The 20,748-nt window shown below is 44.4% G+C and overlaps 1 protein-coding gene across 1 annotated transcript; it reads left to right on the forward strand.

Moving 5' to 3' along the window:
* The first annotated feature begins 369 nt into the window (after positions 1–369).
* LOC115102215 (solute carrier family 2, facilitated glucose transporter member 1-like) lies at positions 370–20,268 on the forward strand. The gene is made up of 10 exons (XM_029621895.2): positions 370–739; positions 6,145–6,240; positions 7,599–7,759; positions 12,629–12,869; positions 13,047–13,209; positions 13,602–13,789; positions 13,925–14,029; positions 14,275–14,376; positions 14,498–14,701; positions 15,754–20,268. Exons 1-10 carry the CDS (start codon positions 722–724, stop codon positions 15,955–15,957), a joined length of 1,482 nt encoding a protein of 493 aa, XP_029477755.1. The 5' UTR covers positions 370–721; the 3' UTR covers positions 15,958–20,268.
* Positions 20,269–20,748: the final 480 nt, after the last annotated feature.

Here is a 20,748-nt window from a genome sequence, read left to right on the forward strand (position 1 = left end):
TAGGCTTTATCAAGCCTTTATTTCACCTCATGGATATGCCTCCTTTAATTTATAATACCTTCTGCATACATTGAAGGCTTTACCTTTTTAAAGTAGCCTAACAATACATAATATTACAGTAATAAGTTAGTTACTAATGGATAATTGAATTGCTCATCTATTAACAAGTACTCTTGCCTTAGATACTAGAATTACTTTTTCAAAGTAGCACATGCAACATATGGACTGAAGTGGGAAAATAGCTCTGTCCATCAGAACTTTCTTCTACAGTAGTACGCAATGATCTACGTCATCTGCCGAGCTATCCACAGCCAATTAGAATCATATTTTACAAACAGGTTCTCTCTCTCCCACTCCTCGGAATCGTTCGCTCCGAAGCTGCCGACAGTCAATAACATTGAAAGCTGATTGAATAATATTAACCGGCTTATGTTCAGTAAGAACGTATCAATGGGAGCCTATAACGAACGGTAGGTATACTCGCGTATCATATAAAAATAAGTAAAGACCGCATAATGAAATTGTAATATGAATTGTGGATTTTCAATGTTTTTTAAAACTTTAATATCAGTATTTACAAAGGCTAACGACGGTGTAGTAAGCACTGGATTTTAGTTTCCCCACTGGAGATAAAAGGATACTAGAAGACTCTTCTGCATAATTGTGTCCTGTCTTCTGCGAGGTATCCCGACAACCATCGATACTTCGTTGATCAATCACCATGGAAGGCGAAGGAAAGGTAATGACAAAGAGAGACCCAGAAACTGGTCAAATTAGCCGAGTAGCCAAAGTATGCTGATGGGCAAAGATAGTCTTGTTAGCATGTACAGTTTGGTTTGTCTACATGATTTACGGATAGTCTACTAATGTTAACTTTTTTTGCAGAGTATATGGAATAGCCTGGGCAGCACTTGGGCGCATGCCATGAAACGACCCGACACAAAGGATGTTTGTAATGTAAACATTTGACAATAACTAATGTGGTTGGGTTAGGGTTCAACGGGATGGTTAAATTTGTTTGTGGGACCAAAGTCTCAAACTTGCATATCAGTATAAACTGGATCCTTATACTTAAAGCAGAGTCTGATGGATTGTTTATTTTGTGAATTACCTAAAACGAAATGCTTACAATTATTTACTTTATTTGAGTTTGACCAAGTGTCAAAACATCTACAGTTGATGTCGGAAGTTCACAAACACTTAGGTTGGAGTCATTAAAACTCGTTTTTCAACCACTCCACAAATTTCTTGTTAACAAACTATAGTTTTGGCAAGTCGGTTAGGACATCTACTTTGTGCATGACACAAGTCATTTTTCCAACAATTGTTTACAGACACATTAATTCACTGTATCACAATTCCAGTGGGTCAGAAGTTTACATACACTAAGTTGACTGTGCCTTTAAACAGCTTGGAAAATTCTAGAAAATGATGTCATGGCTTTAGAAGCTTCTGATAAGCTAATTGACATCATTTGATGTACCTGTGGATGTATTTCAAGGCCTACCTTCAAACTCTGTCTCTTTGCTTGACATCATTGGAAAATCAAAAGAACTCAGCCAAGACAAGAAAACAAATTGTAGACCTCCACTAGTCTGGTTCATCCTTGGGAGCAATTTCCAAACGCCTGAAGGTACCACGTTCATCTGTACAAACAATAGTACGCAAGTATAAACACCATGGGACCACTCAGCCGTCATACCGCTCAGGAGGAGACGCGTTCTGTCTCTTAGAGATGAACGTACTTTGGTGTGAAAGTGCAAATCAATCCCAGAACAACAGCAAAGGACCTTGTGAAGATGCTGGAGGAAACCGGTACGAAAGTGTCTATATCCACAGTAAAATTAGTCTTATATCGACATAACCTGAAAGGCCGTTCAGCAAGGAAGAAGCCACTTGTCCAAAACCACCATAAAAAAGCCAGACTACAGTTTGCAACTGCACATGGGGACAAAGATCGCACTTTTTGGAGAAATGTCCTCTGGTCTGATGAAACAAAAATAGAACTGTTTGGCCATAATTACAATCGTTATGTTTGGAGGAAAAAGGGGGAGGCTTGCAAGCCGAAGAACACCTTCCCAACCGTGAAGCATGGGGGTGGCAGCATCATGTTGTGGGGGTGCTTTGCTGCAGGAGGGACTGATGCACTTCACAACATAGATGGCATCATGAGGACGGAAAATTATGTGGATATATGTGGATATATTGGAGCAGCATCTCAAGGCATCAGTCAGGAATTTAAAATTAGGAATTTAAAGCTTTAAAGCATACTTCCAAAGTTGTGGCAAAATGGCTTAAGAACAACACAGTCAAGGTATTGGAGTGGCCATCACAAAGCCCTGACCTCAATCCTATAGAACACTTGTGGGCAGAACTGAAAAAGCGTGTGCAGCAAGGAGGCCTACAAACCTGACTCCGTTACACCAGCTCTGACAGGAGGAATGGGCCAAAATTCACCCAACTTTATTGTGGGAAGCTTGTGGAAGGCTACCTGAAACGTTTGACCCAAATTAATTATTCTGACATTTCACATTCTTAAAATAAAGTGGTGATCCTAACTGGCCTAAAACAGGGAATTTTTACTTGGATTAAATGTCAGGGATTGTGAAACTGAGTTTAAATGTATTTGGCTAAGGTGTATGTAAACCTCAGACTATATGTGTGCGTGTTGCCGTCCTATGTCAATGGTGCTTGCATCTCTTCTGACTGACAACATTTTAAACAAATCATGTTATTTTATTACTTATTGCTCACCCTGAGAAATTATAGGCATAATCCTAGTTAGATAAACACCTTATGTTATAATCACCAGATGAATGAATGTATTTGGGGAACCCTGTCCCGTATGGCAGTAAACACATTGTAATATTCCACAATATTCCACTTCATCATCCTTATTCGGTGCATTCGGAAAGTATTCAGACCCTTTGACTTTCTCCACATTTTGTTACGTTACAGCCTTATTCTAAAATTGATTAAAAATGAATAAAAAACGCAATCTACAAACATAACCCCATAATGAGAAAGAAATAAAGTTTTTTTTAGACATTTTGCAAATAATTTAATTTCAGACTCTTAACTCAGTACTTTGTTTCAGCACCTTTGGCAAAGATTACAGCCTCGAGTCTTCGGTATGACGCTACAAGCTTGGGACACCTGTTTTTGTGGAGTTTCTCCCGTTTCTTCTCTGCAGAGCCTCTCAAGCTCTGTCAGGTTGGATGGGGAGTGTCGCTGCACAGCTATTTTCAGGTCTCCCCAGAGATGTTCAAGTCTGGGCTCTGGCTGGACCACTCAAGGACATTCAGAGACTTGTCCCGAAGTTGTCCTAAGTTGCCCCGGTCTGAGGTCCTGAGGCCTCTGGAGCAGGTTTTCTTCAAGGATCTCTCAGTACTTTTCTCCGTTCATCTTTCCTTCGATCCTGACTAGTCTCCCAGTCCCTGCCGCTGAAAAACATTCCCACAGCATGATGCTGCCACAATGCTTCACCTTAGGGATGGTGCGAGGTTTCCTTATTTTGACTGGGCAGCCAGCTCTAGGAAGAGTATTCTTCCATTTAAGAATGATGGAGGGCACTGTTCTTGGACCTTCAATGCTGCAGAAATGGTTTTGTACCCTTCCCCAGATCTGTGCCTCGACACAATCCTGTCTCGGAGCTCTACGGACATTTCCTTCGACCTCATGGCTTGTTTTTTTGCTCTGATATGCACTGTAAACAGGATGCACTTGTGCTCAATTTCGAGTCCCATAGCAAAGGGTCTGATGTTTACCTTTCCGGCAAAGCACCCCCCTCTCCCCCCACACATCAAATTTTATTTGTCACACACATGGTTAGCAGATGTTAATGCGAATGTAGCGAAATGCTTGTGCTTCTAGTTCCGACAATGCAGTAATAACCAACGAGTAATCTAACCTAACAATTCCACAACAACTACCTTATACACACACAAGTGTAAAGGGATAAAGAATATGTACATAAAGATATATGAATGAGTGATGGTACAGAACGGCATAACCAAGATGCAGTAGATGGTATCGAGTACAGTATATGAGATGAGTAATGTAGGGTATGTAAACATTATATTAAGTGGCATTGTTTAAAGTGGCTAGTGATACATTTTTTACATCAATTTTCCATTATTAAAGTGGCTAGAGATTGGAGTCTGTATGTTGGCAGCAGCCACTCAATGTTAGTGGTGGCTGTTTAACAGTCTGATGGCCTTGAGATAGAAGCTGTTTTTCAGTCTCTCGGCCCCTGCTTTGATGCACCTGTACTGACCTCTCCTTCTGGATGATAGCGGGATGAACAGGCAGTGGCTAGGGTGGTTGTTGTCCTTGATGATCTTTACGGCCTTCCTGTGACATCGGGTGGTGTAAGTGTCCTGGAGGGCGGGTAGTGTCCCTCCGGTGATGCGTTGTGCAGACCTCACTACCCTCTGGAGAGCCTTACGGTTGTGGGCGGAGCAGTTGCCGTACCAGGTGGTGATAAAGCCTGACAGGATGCTCTCGATTGTGCATCTGTAAAAGTTTGTGATTTTGGGGACACGCCAAATTTCTTCAGCCTCCTGAGGTTGAAGAGGCACAGCTGCGCCTTCTTCACCACGCTGTCTGTGTGGGTAGACCAATTCAGTTTGTCCGAGATGTGTACGCCGAGGAACTTAACTTTCTACCCTCTCCACTACTGTCCCGTCGATGTGGATAGGGGGCTGCTCCCTCTGCTGTTTCCTGAAGTCCACGATCATCTCCTTTGTTTTGTTGACGTTGAGTGTGAGGTTATTTTCCTGACACCACACTCCGAGGGCCCTCACCTCTTCCCTGTAGGCCGTCTCATCGTTGTTGGTAATCAAGCCTGCCACTGTAGTGTCGTCCGCAAACTTGACGATTGAGTTGGAGGCGTGCGTGGCTACACAGTCGTGGGTGAACGGGGAGTACAGGAGAGGACTCAGAACGCACCCTTGTGGGGCCCCAGTGTTGAAGATCAGCGGGTTGGAGATGTTGTTACCTACCCTCACCACCTGGGGGCAGCCCTTCAGGAAGTCCAGTACCCAGTTGCACAGGGCGGGGTCGAGACCCAGGGGGTGCTGGGCCATGTTGACTACAATGCTTCCCACAGTTGTGTAATGTTGGCTGGATGTCCTTTGGGTGGTGGACCATTCTTGATACACACAGGAAACTGTTGAGCATGAAAAACCTGGATTCACTTGGTCAGTCTGTCATGGAAAAAGCAGTTGTTCCTAATGCTTTGTACACTCTTTGTATATTGCTGTTGAACTGGATGGTTAAATTTGTCTGTGGGACCAAAGTCTCAACTGGCTCCTGATACCTAAAGCAGAGTCTGATGGTTTGTATATTTTGTGAATTACATAAGGTGAAATGCTTAGACAGAGATTCATGTCGATGTGAGTTTGAGGGAAACTTCTATAGACATTAGTGTGACTGCAACTATTTCACATCTTGGAGGGGGTGTCACTCACTAAGAAGAGCCTACGCACTTAGGTGTGTTTCTTACGTAAGTTTAAGTGTTCGCGTGTGGCTTGGCACCGTGTGGCCTGTGTAAGCAAGCTGTCCTGTTAGCTTGCCTTGGTTCTGATGTTCCTCATTCCTTAAGTGGATTATACTGAATGGACCACCAGTCTCAGCCAGTGCTTACCATAGTGTCACAATGGTGGTGCACCTGCGAAGCTCAAGGATATGACAGTTGTCCAGATCAATTAATACTTTTAATAAAGCGGATACTCTTTGTGAACAGTTTAGTCTTCAGATGTATTGTTCCAACATTAGACATTGCTAGAACATTTGTCATCAACTGTTCCTAAGGGGATTACACTGAACGGACCTCCTGTGTCAGCCAAGTGTTACCGTAGAGTCACTATCACTTCTAAGTATGTTAACACAGAGTCCAAGTCAGGTCTCAATTTCTTGTGCACATTTATTAAGTCTTAGTCCCAATTCACCTGTCATCTCATCCAAGTCCAAGACTTCTTAAATAAAAATCAGATTAGGCTAAATATACCCTCTCTCAAAGATAGTAAAAAAAAATACTTGTAGGCTAATGCTTTAATGCATGTGTTCTGAAGGCAGATGGAGCACTTTAGCTATTCTTTGTTAATTAAACTGAAGAGATCTTTGTTTTTCCTGTGCCTACAGGGGTTGACGCTCCAGCTGATGATGGCAGTGGGAACAGCTGTGATTGGCTCGCTGCAGTTTGGCTACAACACAGGGGTCATCAATGCTCCCCAAAAGGTGAGTGAGAAAAAGAGTTTCAAATGGCACCCTAATCCCTATATGGTGCACTATTTTTGGACAGAGCCATAGAGGCCCTGTATAGAGAATCAAGTTACATTTTTGCATGCATATTCTATGTTTGTGACCCTTAGAAGCCTGTCCAAATCCATTGAATGCGAAAACAGTATTGTTCCTATTCTTTCTTGATACCTCTGACTAGCTCAGCAGGTTAAGATGTTCCTCAGAGATGCATGGCGCTCATAGATCTCCTACCCAAAGGTGCCATAATGCATGTTCCGACAGATTGCATCTCATCTCTCCAGTAGGAGCCCTGCCAGGTCAATCGAAGGTGATACATCACATACATGTAGGATCTTTGACTGACGTGGTGAGACTCGCTGGTGAGATGCAGTCCTTCTACTGAATTTAACACTTGGCTAAGTGACAGTCTGGCAGATATACTGGAGAGATTCTGGTACTGTATGTACTTCACGCCAGCAGCTTCTTAAGAAAGTTCCTCGAGGTTTCGCTGATGCCTGCTCTGTAAATAAGAATTTTCCTGAAATCCCAGTTGGAGGAGTCACAGATTTCCATCTTATTCCAGGAAGCCTTCAACTGGGAAGTTTGGGAAAGGTTTACCATTGTGATCAATTCACTTGTGGTGTGTCCATTACACCTGGCAGAGATAACAAGGATTATTGTCAAATTCACAGGATTTAAGGGGAGGCTAGAGGAGTGTAACTGAGTTGTCCGATGAAACGAATGTCTTTTGCATCCCTCTGATTTTTTAAGTTGACATTGTGCACCAATATAGCAATATTAAAAGCCGGTTATATTAAATGAAGTGCCCTTCTATAAATCTCATTAAGCTTTTTGACATGTCCTTCCGTGTGACTTCTAGGAACATCTTAACCCACTTAACGAAAAATGTTACCATGTCTTTGGATTTAAGTTCAAAGTTGGGTGAAAAAAAAAGATTAAATTAACTATTTTGGTTGAAACATGCTCCAATGTTTTGTCACGATCATTTGGACAAATCACGATATCGCAGATGTCCAATTTCGGAAGGGGAGGGGACATTTGACACATACTTGCAAAGAGGGGGGGGTGGAGCGTCCACCCTACTTCTGCTCCTCGTTCTAGTATCTTTTATAACACATCTGCCCCTAGAATTTAAACAAGCATCTGACTCAATTATGCAAGATTTTAGTTCTGGGTAATACCTATAATTTCACTGTATGGTTGGTAATTTACTATAAAGTGAAATGTGACTGTGTGTATGTATGATCATTATATTATTTAACGTCTCCATCAACCTTCAATGATGACTATAGTTTATGTATATTCTTCATGTGTTATGTTGTATTGTACCGTAGATCATCGAAGGCTTCCTGAATGACACGTGGAACAGCAGGTACTCTGAGCCCATCCCTACTACTTCCCTGACCACCCTGTGGTCCATATCCGTGGCCATCTTCTCTGTTGGGGGCATTTTCGGCTCCTTCTCCGTGGGCCTCTTTGTCAACCGCCTGGGCAGGTAAAACTGCAGTGTTAATGTATTTTAGGCTGGTATTCATATTAAAAGGTGATTTTAGCATGTAAATCTTGGTGGGGCAAAGTCAACAACAAAAAATGTGATGCATGCCAACAAAGCCCACTACACTACACAACACTAAACAATACATGAATTACTGTCAAGGGTGTGTACAGGAGGCGAAATCAGGTGCAGGACAGCAGAGTGTAGTGAACAGGTGCACTTTAATTCCGTTCCACAAAATACAGCACATAAAAACAATAACGTGCCAAAAACACGGAATATGGCAAAAGTAAAGCGCCCGACAATAATCCACATCACAAACAAACAATTAGACACAAAGACATGAGGACTAAATACATGCAGTAATTATGGAATGAACACCAGGTGTGTAATGCAACAAGACAAAACCAATGAAATATGAGAAATGGAGCGGCGATGGCTAGAATGCCAGTAACTCCGAACGCCGCCCGAACAAGGGGAGAAGCCGACTTCAGTGGAAGTCGTGACAGGGCCCCCTCCCCCCCTTGACGCGCTGCTCCAGTGGTGCGCCGACACCGGCCTCGTGGACGACCCGGAGGGCGAGGCGCAGGGCGATCCGGCCGGCAACGGTGAAACTCCCACAGCAGTTCGGGGTCCAAGACATCCGCAACTGGAACCCAACACCTCTCCCCCGGACCGTACCCCTCCCACTCCACGAGGTACTGAAGGCCCCCTGCCTGACACGAATCCAGGATGGAATGAACGGAGTACGCCGGGGCCCCCTCGATGTCCAGAGGGTGCGGAGGGACCTCCCGCACCTCAGACTCCTGGAGCGGACCAGCCACCACCGGCCTGAGGAGAGACACATGGAACGAGGGGTTAATACGGTAATCAGAGGGAAGCTGTAATCTGTAACACACCTCGCTCACCCTCCTCAGGACTTTGAATGGCCCCACAAACCGCGGACCCAGCTTCCGGCAGGGCAGGCGGAGGGGCAGGTTTCGGGTTGAGAGCCAGACCCGGGCTCACTGCGGTGACGGTCCGCACTGTTCTTTTGGTGAAGCGCAGCTCGCTGGAGGTGAACATGGGCGGCCTCCCATGTCTCCTCCGTGTGCCTGACTCAGTCGTCCACTGCAGGAGCCTCGGTCTGACCCTGATGCCATGGCGCCAGAACCGGCTGGTACCACAATACGCACTGAAAGGGGGAGAGGTTAGTGGAGGAGTGGCGACACGAGTTCTGTGCCATCTCGGCCCAGGGCATGAACGCCGCCCACTCCCCGGGCCGGTCCTGGCAATAGGACCGCAGAAACCTGCCCACATCCTGGTTGACTATCTCTGCCCGTTACACTCGGGGTGAAAACCTGATGATCGAGACCCCCAGACGTTCCATGAACGCCTTCCAAACTCTCGATGTGAAATGGGGACCCCGATCAGACACTATATCCTCAGGCACCCCATAGTGCCCGAAGACGTGAGTAAACAGGGCTTCCGCAGTCTGTAGGTTCGTAGGAAGGCCGGGCAGAGGGAGGAGACGAAAGGACTTAGAGAAACGATCCACAACAACCAAGATAGTAGTGTTTCCCTGTGAAAGAGGTAGATCGGTTAAAAAATCCACAGATAGGTGTGACCAAGGTCGTTGTGGAACGGGTAAGGGGTGTAGCTTACCTCTGGGCAGGTGTCTCGGAGCCTTACACTGGGCACACACCGAGCAGGAGGAGACATAAACCCTCACGTCCTTAGCACTGTCCGACCGATCCCCGGATGACCAGAGGGAGACGCGTGGGCCCAAGAGATCAATTGGTCATGGACAAGCAGACGGAATGTACACACGCCCTACGGGACACTGGAGGGGAGCGGGCTCTGTACACAACACCTGCTCAATGTCCGCATCCAGATCCCACACGACCGGTGCTACCAGGCAGGAGGCCGGGAGTATAGGAGTCTGATCCATGGGCCGCTCCTCTGTGTCATACAGTCTGGACAGTGCGTATGCCTTCTTATTCTGGGAACCTGGCCTGTAGGATAAGGTAAACACAAAACGAGTAAAAAACTTGGCCCACCTTGCCTGACGAGGATTCAGTATCCTCGCTTCCCGGATGTACTCCAGGTTGCGGTGGTCAGTCCAGATGAGAAAAGTGTGTTTAGCCCCCTCAAGCCATTGTCTCTACGCCTTCAACGCTTAAACGCAGCCAAAAGCTTCCGGTCCCCCACATCATAGTTGCGCTCCGCTGGGCTGAGCTTCTTTGAGAAGAAAGCACAGGGGCGGAGTTGTGATAGCGTACCCAAGCGCTGTGAGAGCACGCCTCCTATCCCAGCCTCGGACACGTCCACCTCCACTATGAATGACAAGGAGGGATCCAGATGGGCCAGCACGGGAGCCGAAGTAAACAGAGCGCTTAGCTGCCCAAAAGCCCTGTCCGCCTCAGCCGACCACCGCAACCGTACAGGACCCCCCTTCAGCAGTGAGGTAATGGGAGCAGCCACCTGGCCAAAACCCCAGATAAATCTCCGGTAGTAATTGGCAAACCCTAAATATCGCTGCACCTCCTTTTATAATGATGGGAGTCGGCCAATTATGCATGGCTGCAATGCAGTCACTCCATCTCCACCCCTAATGTGGAAATGCGGTATCCTAGGAAGGAGACGGACTGCTGAAAGAACAGGCATTTCTCGGCCTTGACATACAGGTCATGCTCCAACAGTCGTCCAAGTACCTTGCGTACCAAGGACACATGCTCGGCGCGTGTAGCAGAGTATATCAGAATGTCATCGATATACACCACAACACCCTGCCCGTGCAGGTCCCTTGTCTACAAAGTATTGGAAAACTGATGGAGCATGCATCAACCTGTATGGCATGACTAAGTACTCATAATGGCCTGAGGTGGTATTAAACGCTGTCTTCCACTCGTCCCCCTCCCGGATATGCACCTGGTTATACGCACTCCTGAGATCCAGTTTCGTGAGGAAGAGCGAAACAGTTAATTCAGCCTCATTTACTGCCTTTTAAAAAAACATAGCTGACATGTCTGCCGTGCTTAAACAAATGTGGTTTCTACTGACAATTGAGATGTACAAACTATGGCATAAGGTGATGACGAGCGGATAAGAGGCAAACCGTATTTTCGATTAAGACATTAATGAGGGAGCTAGGACGGACGTAGTCAATATAACTATTTGTTCAGCATTTTGAAATGCAGCGACAGAATCCAGAACATGGGCCATTCTAACAGTGTTGTCCCTGTACAAGTCAGAACCGTAGGATAAATAAAGGAGGCATTTAAGCAGCTTTTTGAAAGCTCTTACAATATTCAATGATGACATTTCTCTAAAACAGGCTATAGGCTACATGTGCACCATCAAGTCAGAACAGTAGGCTGTTATGAGGGACGAAATTGATCAAATTATTAGGGTGAGGCACATGGGCTAACAGCTTACTACACAACATACACTTAGTATTACTTTCTTGGCTACAGTACATATGTCCCTGGCATATTACATCATTCATGCAGCAGCATACAATACATTTTTGGACTCACTTTGTTGTGCTGTGCTCACTTGAACAGGAAGGTGGCGCGGCAGTCCTTCTTGTGGGCTCTAGAAAGAGGTCCAAAATTCAGTTGGTTAACAGTCATTTTATTTTCCCAGTCGGAGCTGGTTCCCAGTTGTCTTGAACTGAAGTCTGAGATTTCCCGGTTCTGAGTTTCCAGTTGATTTGAATGCGACAGAACTGATGCTGGATTGACAGCATGGCAAATGTTTTCAAACTTTTCTGGCCCATGGCGTTACTCCTTTATTCGTGATATCCAATTGGTAGTTACAATCTTCTCTCATCGCTGCAACTCCCCTACAGACTTGGCGAAGGTCAAGAGCCAAGCCGCACTGCTCTCTTGACACACTGCTCGCTTAACCCGGAAGCCAGCCACACAATGTGTCGGAGGAAACAATCGACCTGACAACCGAGGTCAGCTTGCAGTAGCTCGGCTCGCCACAAGGAGTCGCTAGAGCGCAATGAGACAAAGACATCCCGGCCTGCAAAACCCTCCCCTAACCCGGATGACACTGGACCAATGGTCACTGCTGGCTGTGACACAGCCTGGGATCGAACCCCGGGCTGCAGTGGCGCCTTAGCACTTATTCTTGAATTTGCGATTTCCAACTTGTGTAATGTTTATGTCCAATGGCCGATGAGCACCTATACGCTTTATCTATCATTTCTCTTCATATGACAAGGATTGAAAAAGTTTTGCCAGTAGATTGTCGACTTGATTCATGATGAATGCTAGCTAAGATTTTTAAAGTATGATGTTGACATGATCAGTCCAATCAAGGCTACTGTAGATATAATGTGATTTGATGTCATTTTAACTGTGGCCAATGACCTTGAGCCTTCTTGGATTGGCACTTCTAATGTAAGTCTATGGCAGCACCCAGGGTGCTTGTATTTTCTAGCTCTACCCATAGATTTTGCGGTGACGTAGTGTCCCCATGAGTGACAGAACATTGAGCCAATCACAGCGCAACTAGAGAACTGGCTGTCTCACCACCACAAAAAAGCACTGAGCTAGGCTGAATCACCTGCAAAAAAAGAGACCATGTTTGTATGCGTCTTTATTAACTCAATTATTATATATTTTTTTACATTGTTTGCAAACTGATATGTGACACATATTAATGGCAAAATAATATGCTAAACAGGCAAAAAAAATATATATATATATATATATATTAGCTAAACAGGTGGGGTTCCCACCTGCCATGAATGATGCGTCGCCGCTGGTGGTAATCATGGGTCATTTCGGTTTGTTGTGCTGTCCTATGCACCTCAACAACAGTATAGCGTTGTTGTGCCTTTAGGAAGTGAAGACGACCTCTGTGAATGATTTGCAGGAGAAACTCGATGCTTATTGCCAACGTGCTGGCGTTCATCTCCGCCGGGTTCATGGGCTTCTCCAAGCTGGCGGCGTCATGGGAGATGCTGATTATCGGGCGCTTCATTGTGGGGCTCTACTCTGGCCTGTCCACTGGCTTCGTGCCCATGTACGTGGGGGAGATTGCTCCCACCTCGCTCCGCGGGGCGCTGGGCACTCTGCACCAGTTGGGCATCGTCCTTGGCATCCTCATGGCACAGGTAGGCACTGTCCGTCGGGTGACTTTAAAGCTAGTGATACAGCACAATCATCTGGACAAATGTCCACCAACATACGGTACTCAAGTAACCTCACAACCTTACCACAGTGTATTTCCATGGTTGTTTATCTTTCATTGACAGCATAATTACAGTGTAGTTAAATATTGTTTCTTACAGGTGTTTGGGATCGAGTCGATCATGGGGAACTCCACTCTGTGGCCCTTCCTGCTGGGCTTCACATTCATCCCAGCCATGCTGCAGTGTATCCTGTTACCCTTCTGCCCCGAGAGCCCCCGCTTCCTCCTAATCAACCGCAACGAGGAGCTCAAGGCCAGAGAAGGTAAGCCTCTGACCAGCTACTGCTACACACTACACCCCTCAAACTCAACTCTGCACCTCAAAGCCAGTTCCACTGCATTTTTTCATTGTTCCCCTTTTATTCAGGGCCTGATTTAGACCTGGGACACCAGGTGTGTGTAATTAATTATCAGGTAAAACAGAAAACCAGCAGGCTCCAAACCTCGTAGGGTAACACGAGGTCACGAAAAGCAGGAGAGCTCTTGGGTGTGCTGGCTTTTGTTGCAGCCCTGCTCTAACACACCATTGAACTTATCAAGGTCCTGACCAGAAGCTTATTAATAGAATCTGGTGTGTTAGATTAAGACTGTAACAAAGGGCTTCACCTCGAGTAGCTCTCCAGAAGGGAATGGAGCTGAGTTTATTTCCCTGCAGTGCTGGAGAAGCTGCGAGGCACTGAGGAGGTGGGCGCCGACATGCAGGAGATGAAGGAGGAGGCCAGGCAGATGATGAAGGAGAAGAAGGTGACCATCCTGGAGCTATTCCGCTCGCCGCTCTATCGCCAGCCCATTTTCATCGCCGTCATGCTCCAGCTCTCCCAGCAGTTGTCTGGCATCAACGCTGTGAGTGTGGGACACTCTGGGAGACACACACTGACTTGTAAATACACACATGCTAACTCGGGCACACACACACACACACACACACACACGCACTTCAAACTATATGGTCCAGTCAATTATTACATTTTTGTGCAGGTTTTCTACTACTCCACCAGGATCTTTGAGAAGGCGGGAGTCTCTCAGCCAGTCTATGCTACGATTGGTGCCGGAGTGGTCAATACAGCCTTCACTGTTGTGTCTGTAAGTCTGAAACACTGTACAACATCCATAAACAGGAGCCCAGTCCCAGTGATCATATGAGCATCTCAACAATGAGTATTACGATTTTTGGGTGGGAATGGAATTGATCAAATATGATTATTGTTTCCATTATGATATATTAGGAGATAAATATATAGTCCATCTGACTGTAACAGAAATGAATCCACTTCCCAACCCCCACAAACACCACCATTCTTCTCTTCTTCCTCTCTCTCTTTATTTAGCTATTCGTCGTGGAGCGTGCTGGGCGAAGATCCCTTCACCTCACTGGGTTGCTGGGGATGGCATTCTCAGCTGTCCTGATGACAATCGCTATGGCACTACTGGTATGTATAATGGCGCAATAAACATTTTTTTTATATCACTGGATTTGCGTATATCATATTTTATGTAGACGACTACCTCAGCCAGCCTCCTCCACTGATGTTCCCCTGTGTTTGTCCTCAGGACCAGCTGCCATGGATGTCCTACGTCAGCATCGTAGCCATCTTTAGCTTTGTGGCCTTCTTTGAGATCGGCCCGGGCCCCATCCCCTGGTTCATCGTGGCTGAGCTCTTCAGCCAAGGTCCTCGGCCCTCTGCCTTTGCCGTTGCTGGATTCTCCAACTGGTCGGCTAACTTCATAGTGGGCATGACCTTCCAATACGTTGAGGTAAGGAGACAGAAAAAAACTCTCAGATTTTGGGGTTATTGTCTTGATGGCTCTATTACATATGTACCGGTATATCAATTATTACAAACCGTGTAGTTTGTGTCCTGGGTGCTGATTGGCTGAAACAGCATATCAGCCGTGTCTATATCCAACAATATACCACAGTTATGAGACAAAAATAGTTGTTTCCTATTCTATTTATGTTGGTAACCAGTTTATAATAGCAATAATGCATCTTGGTTTGTGGTATGACATAGTGTCGTGCCTAAGAACAGCTCTTAGCCGTGGTATATTAGCCATATACCACACCCCCTCGTGCCTTACTGCTTAAATATACCACACCCCCTCTGGCCTTTTTACTTAAATATACACAGAGTATACAAAAGATTAAGAACACCTGCTTGACATAGACTGACCAGACGAATCCAGGTAAAAGCTATGATCCTTTATTGATGTTACTTGTTAAATCCCCTTCAATTAGTGTAGATGAAGGGGAGGAGACACGTTAAATATGGATTTTTAAGCCTTGAGACAATTGTGACATTGATTGCGTATGTGTGCCATTCAGAGGGTGAATGGGCAAGACAAAAATGTAAGTGCCTTTGAACGGGGTATGGTAGTAGGTACCAATCACATCTGTCTGTGTCAAGAACTGCAACGCTTCTGTAGTTTTCACAATCAACAGTTTCCTGTGTGTTTCAAGAATGGTCCACCACCTAAAAGACATTCAGTCAACTTGACACAACTGTGGAAATCATTGGAGTCAACATGAGCCAGCATCCCTGTGGAAGGCTTTCAACACTTTTTAGAGTCCATGTCCCGTCGAATTGAGGCTGTTCTGAGGGCTAAAGGGGGTGGGGGTGCAACTCAATATTAGGAAGGGGTTCCTAATGTTTGGTTTACTCAATGTACATTGATAGTACAGTATATATTATATACCTGTAGTTTATAATAGCCCTGATGACTTCCATTTTCAATTTGAAATTGAAGTTGAAGTCCAATTTATGAATGGAAAAATGTGAAAATAATGTTACTTTCTGTCTTCTCTGTAGCAACTGTGTGGCCCCTACGTCTTCATCATCTTCACTGTGCTACTGCTGGGCTTCTTCATCTTCACTTATTTCAAGGTGCCCGAAACCAAGGGACGGTCGTTTGACGAGATCTCAGCCGGCTTCCGCCATGAGGCCGGACAGTCAGGGGAAAAGTACGCTCCTGATGAGATGAACAGCCTTGGGGGAGCCGACTCTCAACTCTAAGATCTCCGACAACACCCCCAACCTCCTTCAATACTACTGATAGACTGGGTGGGCAACATACGCCTGGGCATTTCTAGTTTAGGGACGAGTGCCACTCCTATAGGCCTTCAGAGTCCCACCTCTCCTGCTCTCTGTGGTAAACTGATGACTGCAGTATGCATGGGGTTCCAGGAGGGCGCGATGAGAGACTGCAAATTCACAATAGAGATGTGTAGAGATCGCAACGTTGTATGTTTCATTATGGTTTCTGTGGCAGCATGGGCAGCACCATTGAGGCCAACTCCATTTTAAAGTAGTACATTTTCTTCCTTTGATGTTTAAAAAAAGTGAAATGCTATTGTGATTTACCACCACCTGCAGTGCTGTAGTCTTGAAACAAATCTGGGGTGTCATTAATTTATTATGTCAACTAGATGGCTGTGATATAGCTTAAAAGCCTGTTACAAACTAGGCAAAACAATTTGAAGACAATGCTCTGATCATTGAGAGAATCTCAATTTTATTGTCCTCGCGTCCTCTCGTCTCCGTTTCAAAATCGATTGGAAGAGGTCAGAGGCGAGGGACCTCTGACTTTTTCATCCAATGGGTTTTGAGAAGGAAGAGAGGAGAGAGAACGCAATTGAGATTCTCCCATTGGCCTTCCCCACCCAGCTGACTACTTTAAAATGGTGGAAGACCTCAATGGCAATGTCCATGCAAAAAATTGTTATTTCCAAGTAGCGATCTCTATACATCTCTATAGTATTCACAGGAAGTAGAGGCTATCCTTGTAAACCCTTGTGTAATATTGGCAGATATCCATATCAGAGACGGAAGAGAAAGCGAGACATCTCACAGGCAAATTCTTTCATCTCCGATCGGGTGGCGCAAACGGGGGAGAGGGGAATAAGTAGACCAGAGCCAGCTGTTATAAAAGGGTGTTTATGAGACATCTTCATTATCTTGTTGGTTTAAATCCTCATCAGCCTGAAAGGGAAAATAGCTCTCTATCCTCTTTTGGTCTCTTCCTGCAGCTTAAAAGGGCTGACTTGGTTGCTATTAAGATAACAAAGTGAAACACTGAATTAAACAATGCTTTCCATTCCACTTATCCAATCCTTAATATCACCACAGACTATGCAGTTAGTGAGACACATTCTCAATTCCAACTGTTCATCCACAATTTACTTCAGCAAACTCTGACAATAAAAACAAAAACCCCCGACCAATCTTATTGACAAAAGGTTATAACAAGGCACCATATCCCTGACCAAGCCGAGATATTGTAAAATGTATGTCAATATTTGACTTATTTGTGTCTTGGCTCTTCTGTTACTGAGGAGCAATATGAACAATCTTTGCTAAAGCATTCTATTTACACCATGAGAAATTAATGAATTATGAAGCCAACTCTATTCATGGAAGTTTGATTATATATCCCTCAATTATTTTCTTTATGAGGTGAAGTGTTATATTGTATCTTAATATATGACTCTGGTAGGACCGAATGCTTGTATGTAATGGAATACCAACGGTAATGTCTTTTTAATCCCTTTATTTAATGAATTAACTTCATTTCAAGTTTTACAATAGTCTTGATCTTTGCACAAAACCTTACTGCGACTAAGTGGGACTTAGTAGTTTTAGCACACTATTCCCTGAAAATAACCTTACATTTCCTCAACCACTGTTGGCATAATAATACTGCACATTTGGTTTGAAATGAAATGTCAAACTATACTAGCAACAGTGGTGTATTGGAGGGTAAACGCAAGTAAACACAGTTTACCCAGCTTTTTTTGCCCAACAGTTTACCATGGTCTTGTCAAATTGTTGAACTAGATCACATTTTATAATGATTTAATCTGTTTTTTCTCCCAACACAATTGATTTACAGTATATAAAACAATAAAATAGAAACTTTTCAAATTATATTGCATAATTAGATAATGTCAACTAACCAGGCCTATCAAGTGTATTATTGAACTATATTTATAATATTTCTGTATCTGCCCTTTGATCTGTTTAACAAATTGTAGCTGTCGTTGATCCTCAATGTTACTTTTGGAATATGCATTTAAATGTGTTCACCACCCCAATATAAACGCAGCAAAAAAAGAAACGTCCTCTCACTGTCAATTGCATTTATATTCAGCAAACTTAACATGTGTAAATATTTGTATGAACATAAGATTCAACAACTGAGACAAACTGAAAAAGTTCCACAGACATGTGACTAACAAAAATGGAATGTGTCCCTGAACAAAGGGGGTGTCAAAAGTACCAGTCAGTATCTGGTGTGGCCACCAGCTGCATTAAGTACTGCAGTGTATCTCCTCCTCATGGACTGCAGCAGATTTGCCAGTTTTTGCTGTGAGATGTTACCCCACTCTTCCACTAAGGAACCTGGAAGTTCCAAGACATTTCTGTGGGGAATGGCCCTAGCCCTCACCCTCGGATCCAACAGGTCCCAGATGTGCTCAATGGGATTGAGATCAGTGCTCTTCGCTGGCCATGGCAGAACACTGATATTCCTGTCTTGCAGAAAATCACGCACAGAACGAGCAGTATGGCTGGTGACATTGTCATGCTGGAGGGCCATGTCAGGATGAGCCTGCAGGAAGGGTACCACATGAGGGAGGAGGTCTTCCCTGTAATGCACAGCGTTGAGATTGCCTGCAATGACAACAAGCTCAGTCCGATGATGCTGTGACACACCGCCCCAGACCATGACGGACCGTCCACCTCCAAATCAATCCCTCTCCATAGTACAGGCCTCGGTGTAGCGCTCATTCCTTTGACAATAAATGCAAATCCGACCGTCGCCCCTGGTGAGACAAAACCATGACACGTCAGTGAAGAGAACTTTTTGCCAGTCCTGTCGGGTCCAGCGACGGTTGGTTTGTGCCCGTAGGCGACGTTGTTGCCGGTGATGTCTGGTGAGGACCTGCCTTACAACAGGCCTACAAACCCTCAGTCCAGCCTCTCTCAGCCTATTGCGGACAGTCTGAGCACTGATGAAGGGATTGTGCGTTCCTGGTGTAACTTGGACAGTTGTTGCCATCCTGTATTTGTCCCATAGGTCTGATGTTCGGATGTACAGATCCTGTGCAGGCTTTGTTACACGACGTCTGCCACTGCGAGGACGACTAGCTGTCCATCCTGTCTCCCTGTAGCGCTGTCTTAGGCATCTCACAGTATGGACATTTATTGCCCTGGCCTCATCTGCAGTCCTCATGCCTCCTTGCAGCATGCCTAACCACATTCAAGCAGATGAGCAGGGACCATGGGCATCTTTCTTTTGGTGTTTTTCAGAGTCAGTAGAAAGGCCTCTTTAGTGTCCTAAGCTTTCATAACTGACCTTAATTGCCTACCGTCTGTAAGCTGTTAGTGTCTTAATGACCGTTCCACAGGTGCATGTTCATTAATTGTTTATGGTTCATTGAACAAGCATGGGAACAGTGTTTAAACCCTTTACAAGATTTTACGAATTATCTTTGAAAGAAAAAAAATGTTTTTGCTGAGTTTATAATAATACAATGGGGTGTTCACAGGGTAACCTTAACAAATGAAATATTGAGCAATAAAACCTTTTATTACGGTATTTTCTAATCTATACAACGAAGACTAAGTATCAACATTAGTAAGTAGGACAATGATATCAGCAAATGTGAATATATACTTTTACTAGCAAATGTTACATACACTCCACTTGAACCTATGTATTTTAGAGGGTGACTTCTTTGTGATGACAAATGGGGATTTGTAGTGTGTCCTCTGATTTTCAGAAGTATAGCTACTGTAGTCTTTCAATCATCTGAGGCAAAACATTTAGGAATTTACTGATTTTATCTTAGTCATTGATCAATACAATGTATCATAATTTCCCTACTTGTTTCAAGCTGTGTGTGTCCATGCATGTAATTGTGTCCCTCTTTCTCTTGTGTGTTCGTGTACACACCACAAGTTACTAGGCAATTGACTTTTCTTTAGTATTGAACACTTCCTGTAAATAACATAACATTTAAATAATTGTAGTTGTATAACCAGAACAAAAGAAAATCCCATGTAAGCTCTAACTTGTCAATTATAGAGTGGGGATATATATCATTTTCTAAAACAAATCATTTATTAGTGAGCTGTACAAATTTACTGTATAATAAAGATAAAATCTGTGTGTTGTGCCTAGTGGTTGGGGGTGTAGATTTTTAGCTTTCTGTTTTTTACATAAAAATGTGCCAAGACTGCTATATTCAGTTTTTCCCCTTTTTATGCGGTATTGTATAGCTGGATATTTGGCTCAATAAAAACAAGCTGCACCCAGGGAACCATGTTCATGGTTGTGTCTTTTCTGTTCAACACATTTAAACAGAGAGTTGAAAGTTATCCAAATAATATCATATAAAACTGTATTTTTGCTGTACAATTTTGACATATTTTTATCAAATTGTATTGGTTACACACATGGTTAGCAGATGTTAATGCGAGTGTAGAGAAATGCTTCTGCTTCTAGTTTCGACCATGCGGTAATATCTAACAAGTAATCTAACAATTTCACAACAACTACCTTTTACACACAAGTGTAAAGGAATTAATAAGAATATGTACTGTGGCGTACAGCAGCTCAGTCACCAGGGGGAGACTCGTCGAGGCCTGGTGACAGACGGAGTATACATCACGAGGCGATGGCTCCATCTGCTGTACGTGCCAGGTCTCGACGGGCTCTGCGGCCAGGACTATTTGGGGCTGATTGGGAGTTGGTGAGTAATCAAGGGTTGATTGCTCACCAGCTGTACAACTCTCATAAAGCTG

Source organism: Oncorhynchus nerka, linkage group LG20, assembly GCF_034236695.1.
Source record: "Oncorhynchus nerka isolate Pitt River linkage group LG20, Oner_Uvic_2.0, whole genome shotgun sequence".
Classification (NCBI taxonomy): Eukaryota; Metazoa; Chordata; class Actinopteri; order Salmoniformes; family Salmonidae; genus Oncorhynchus; species Oncorhynchus nerka.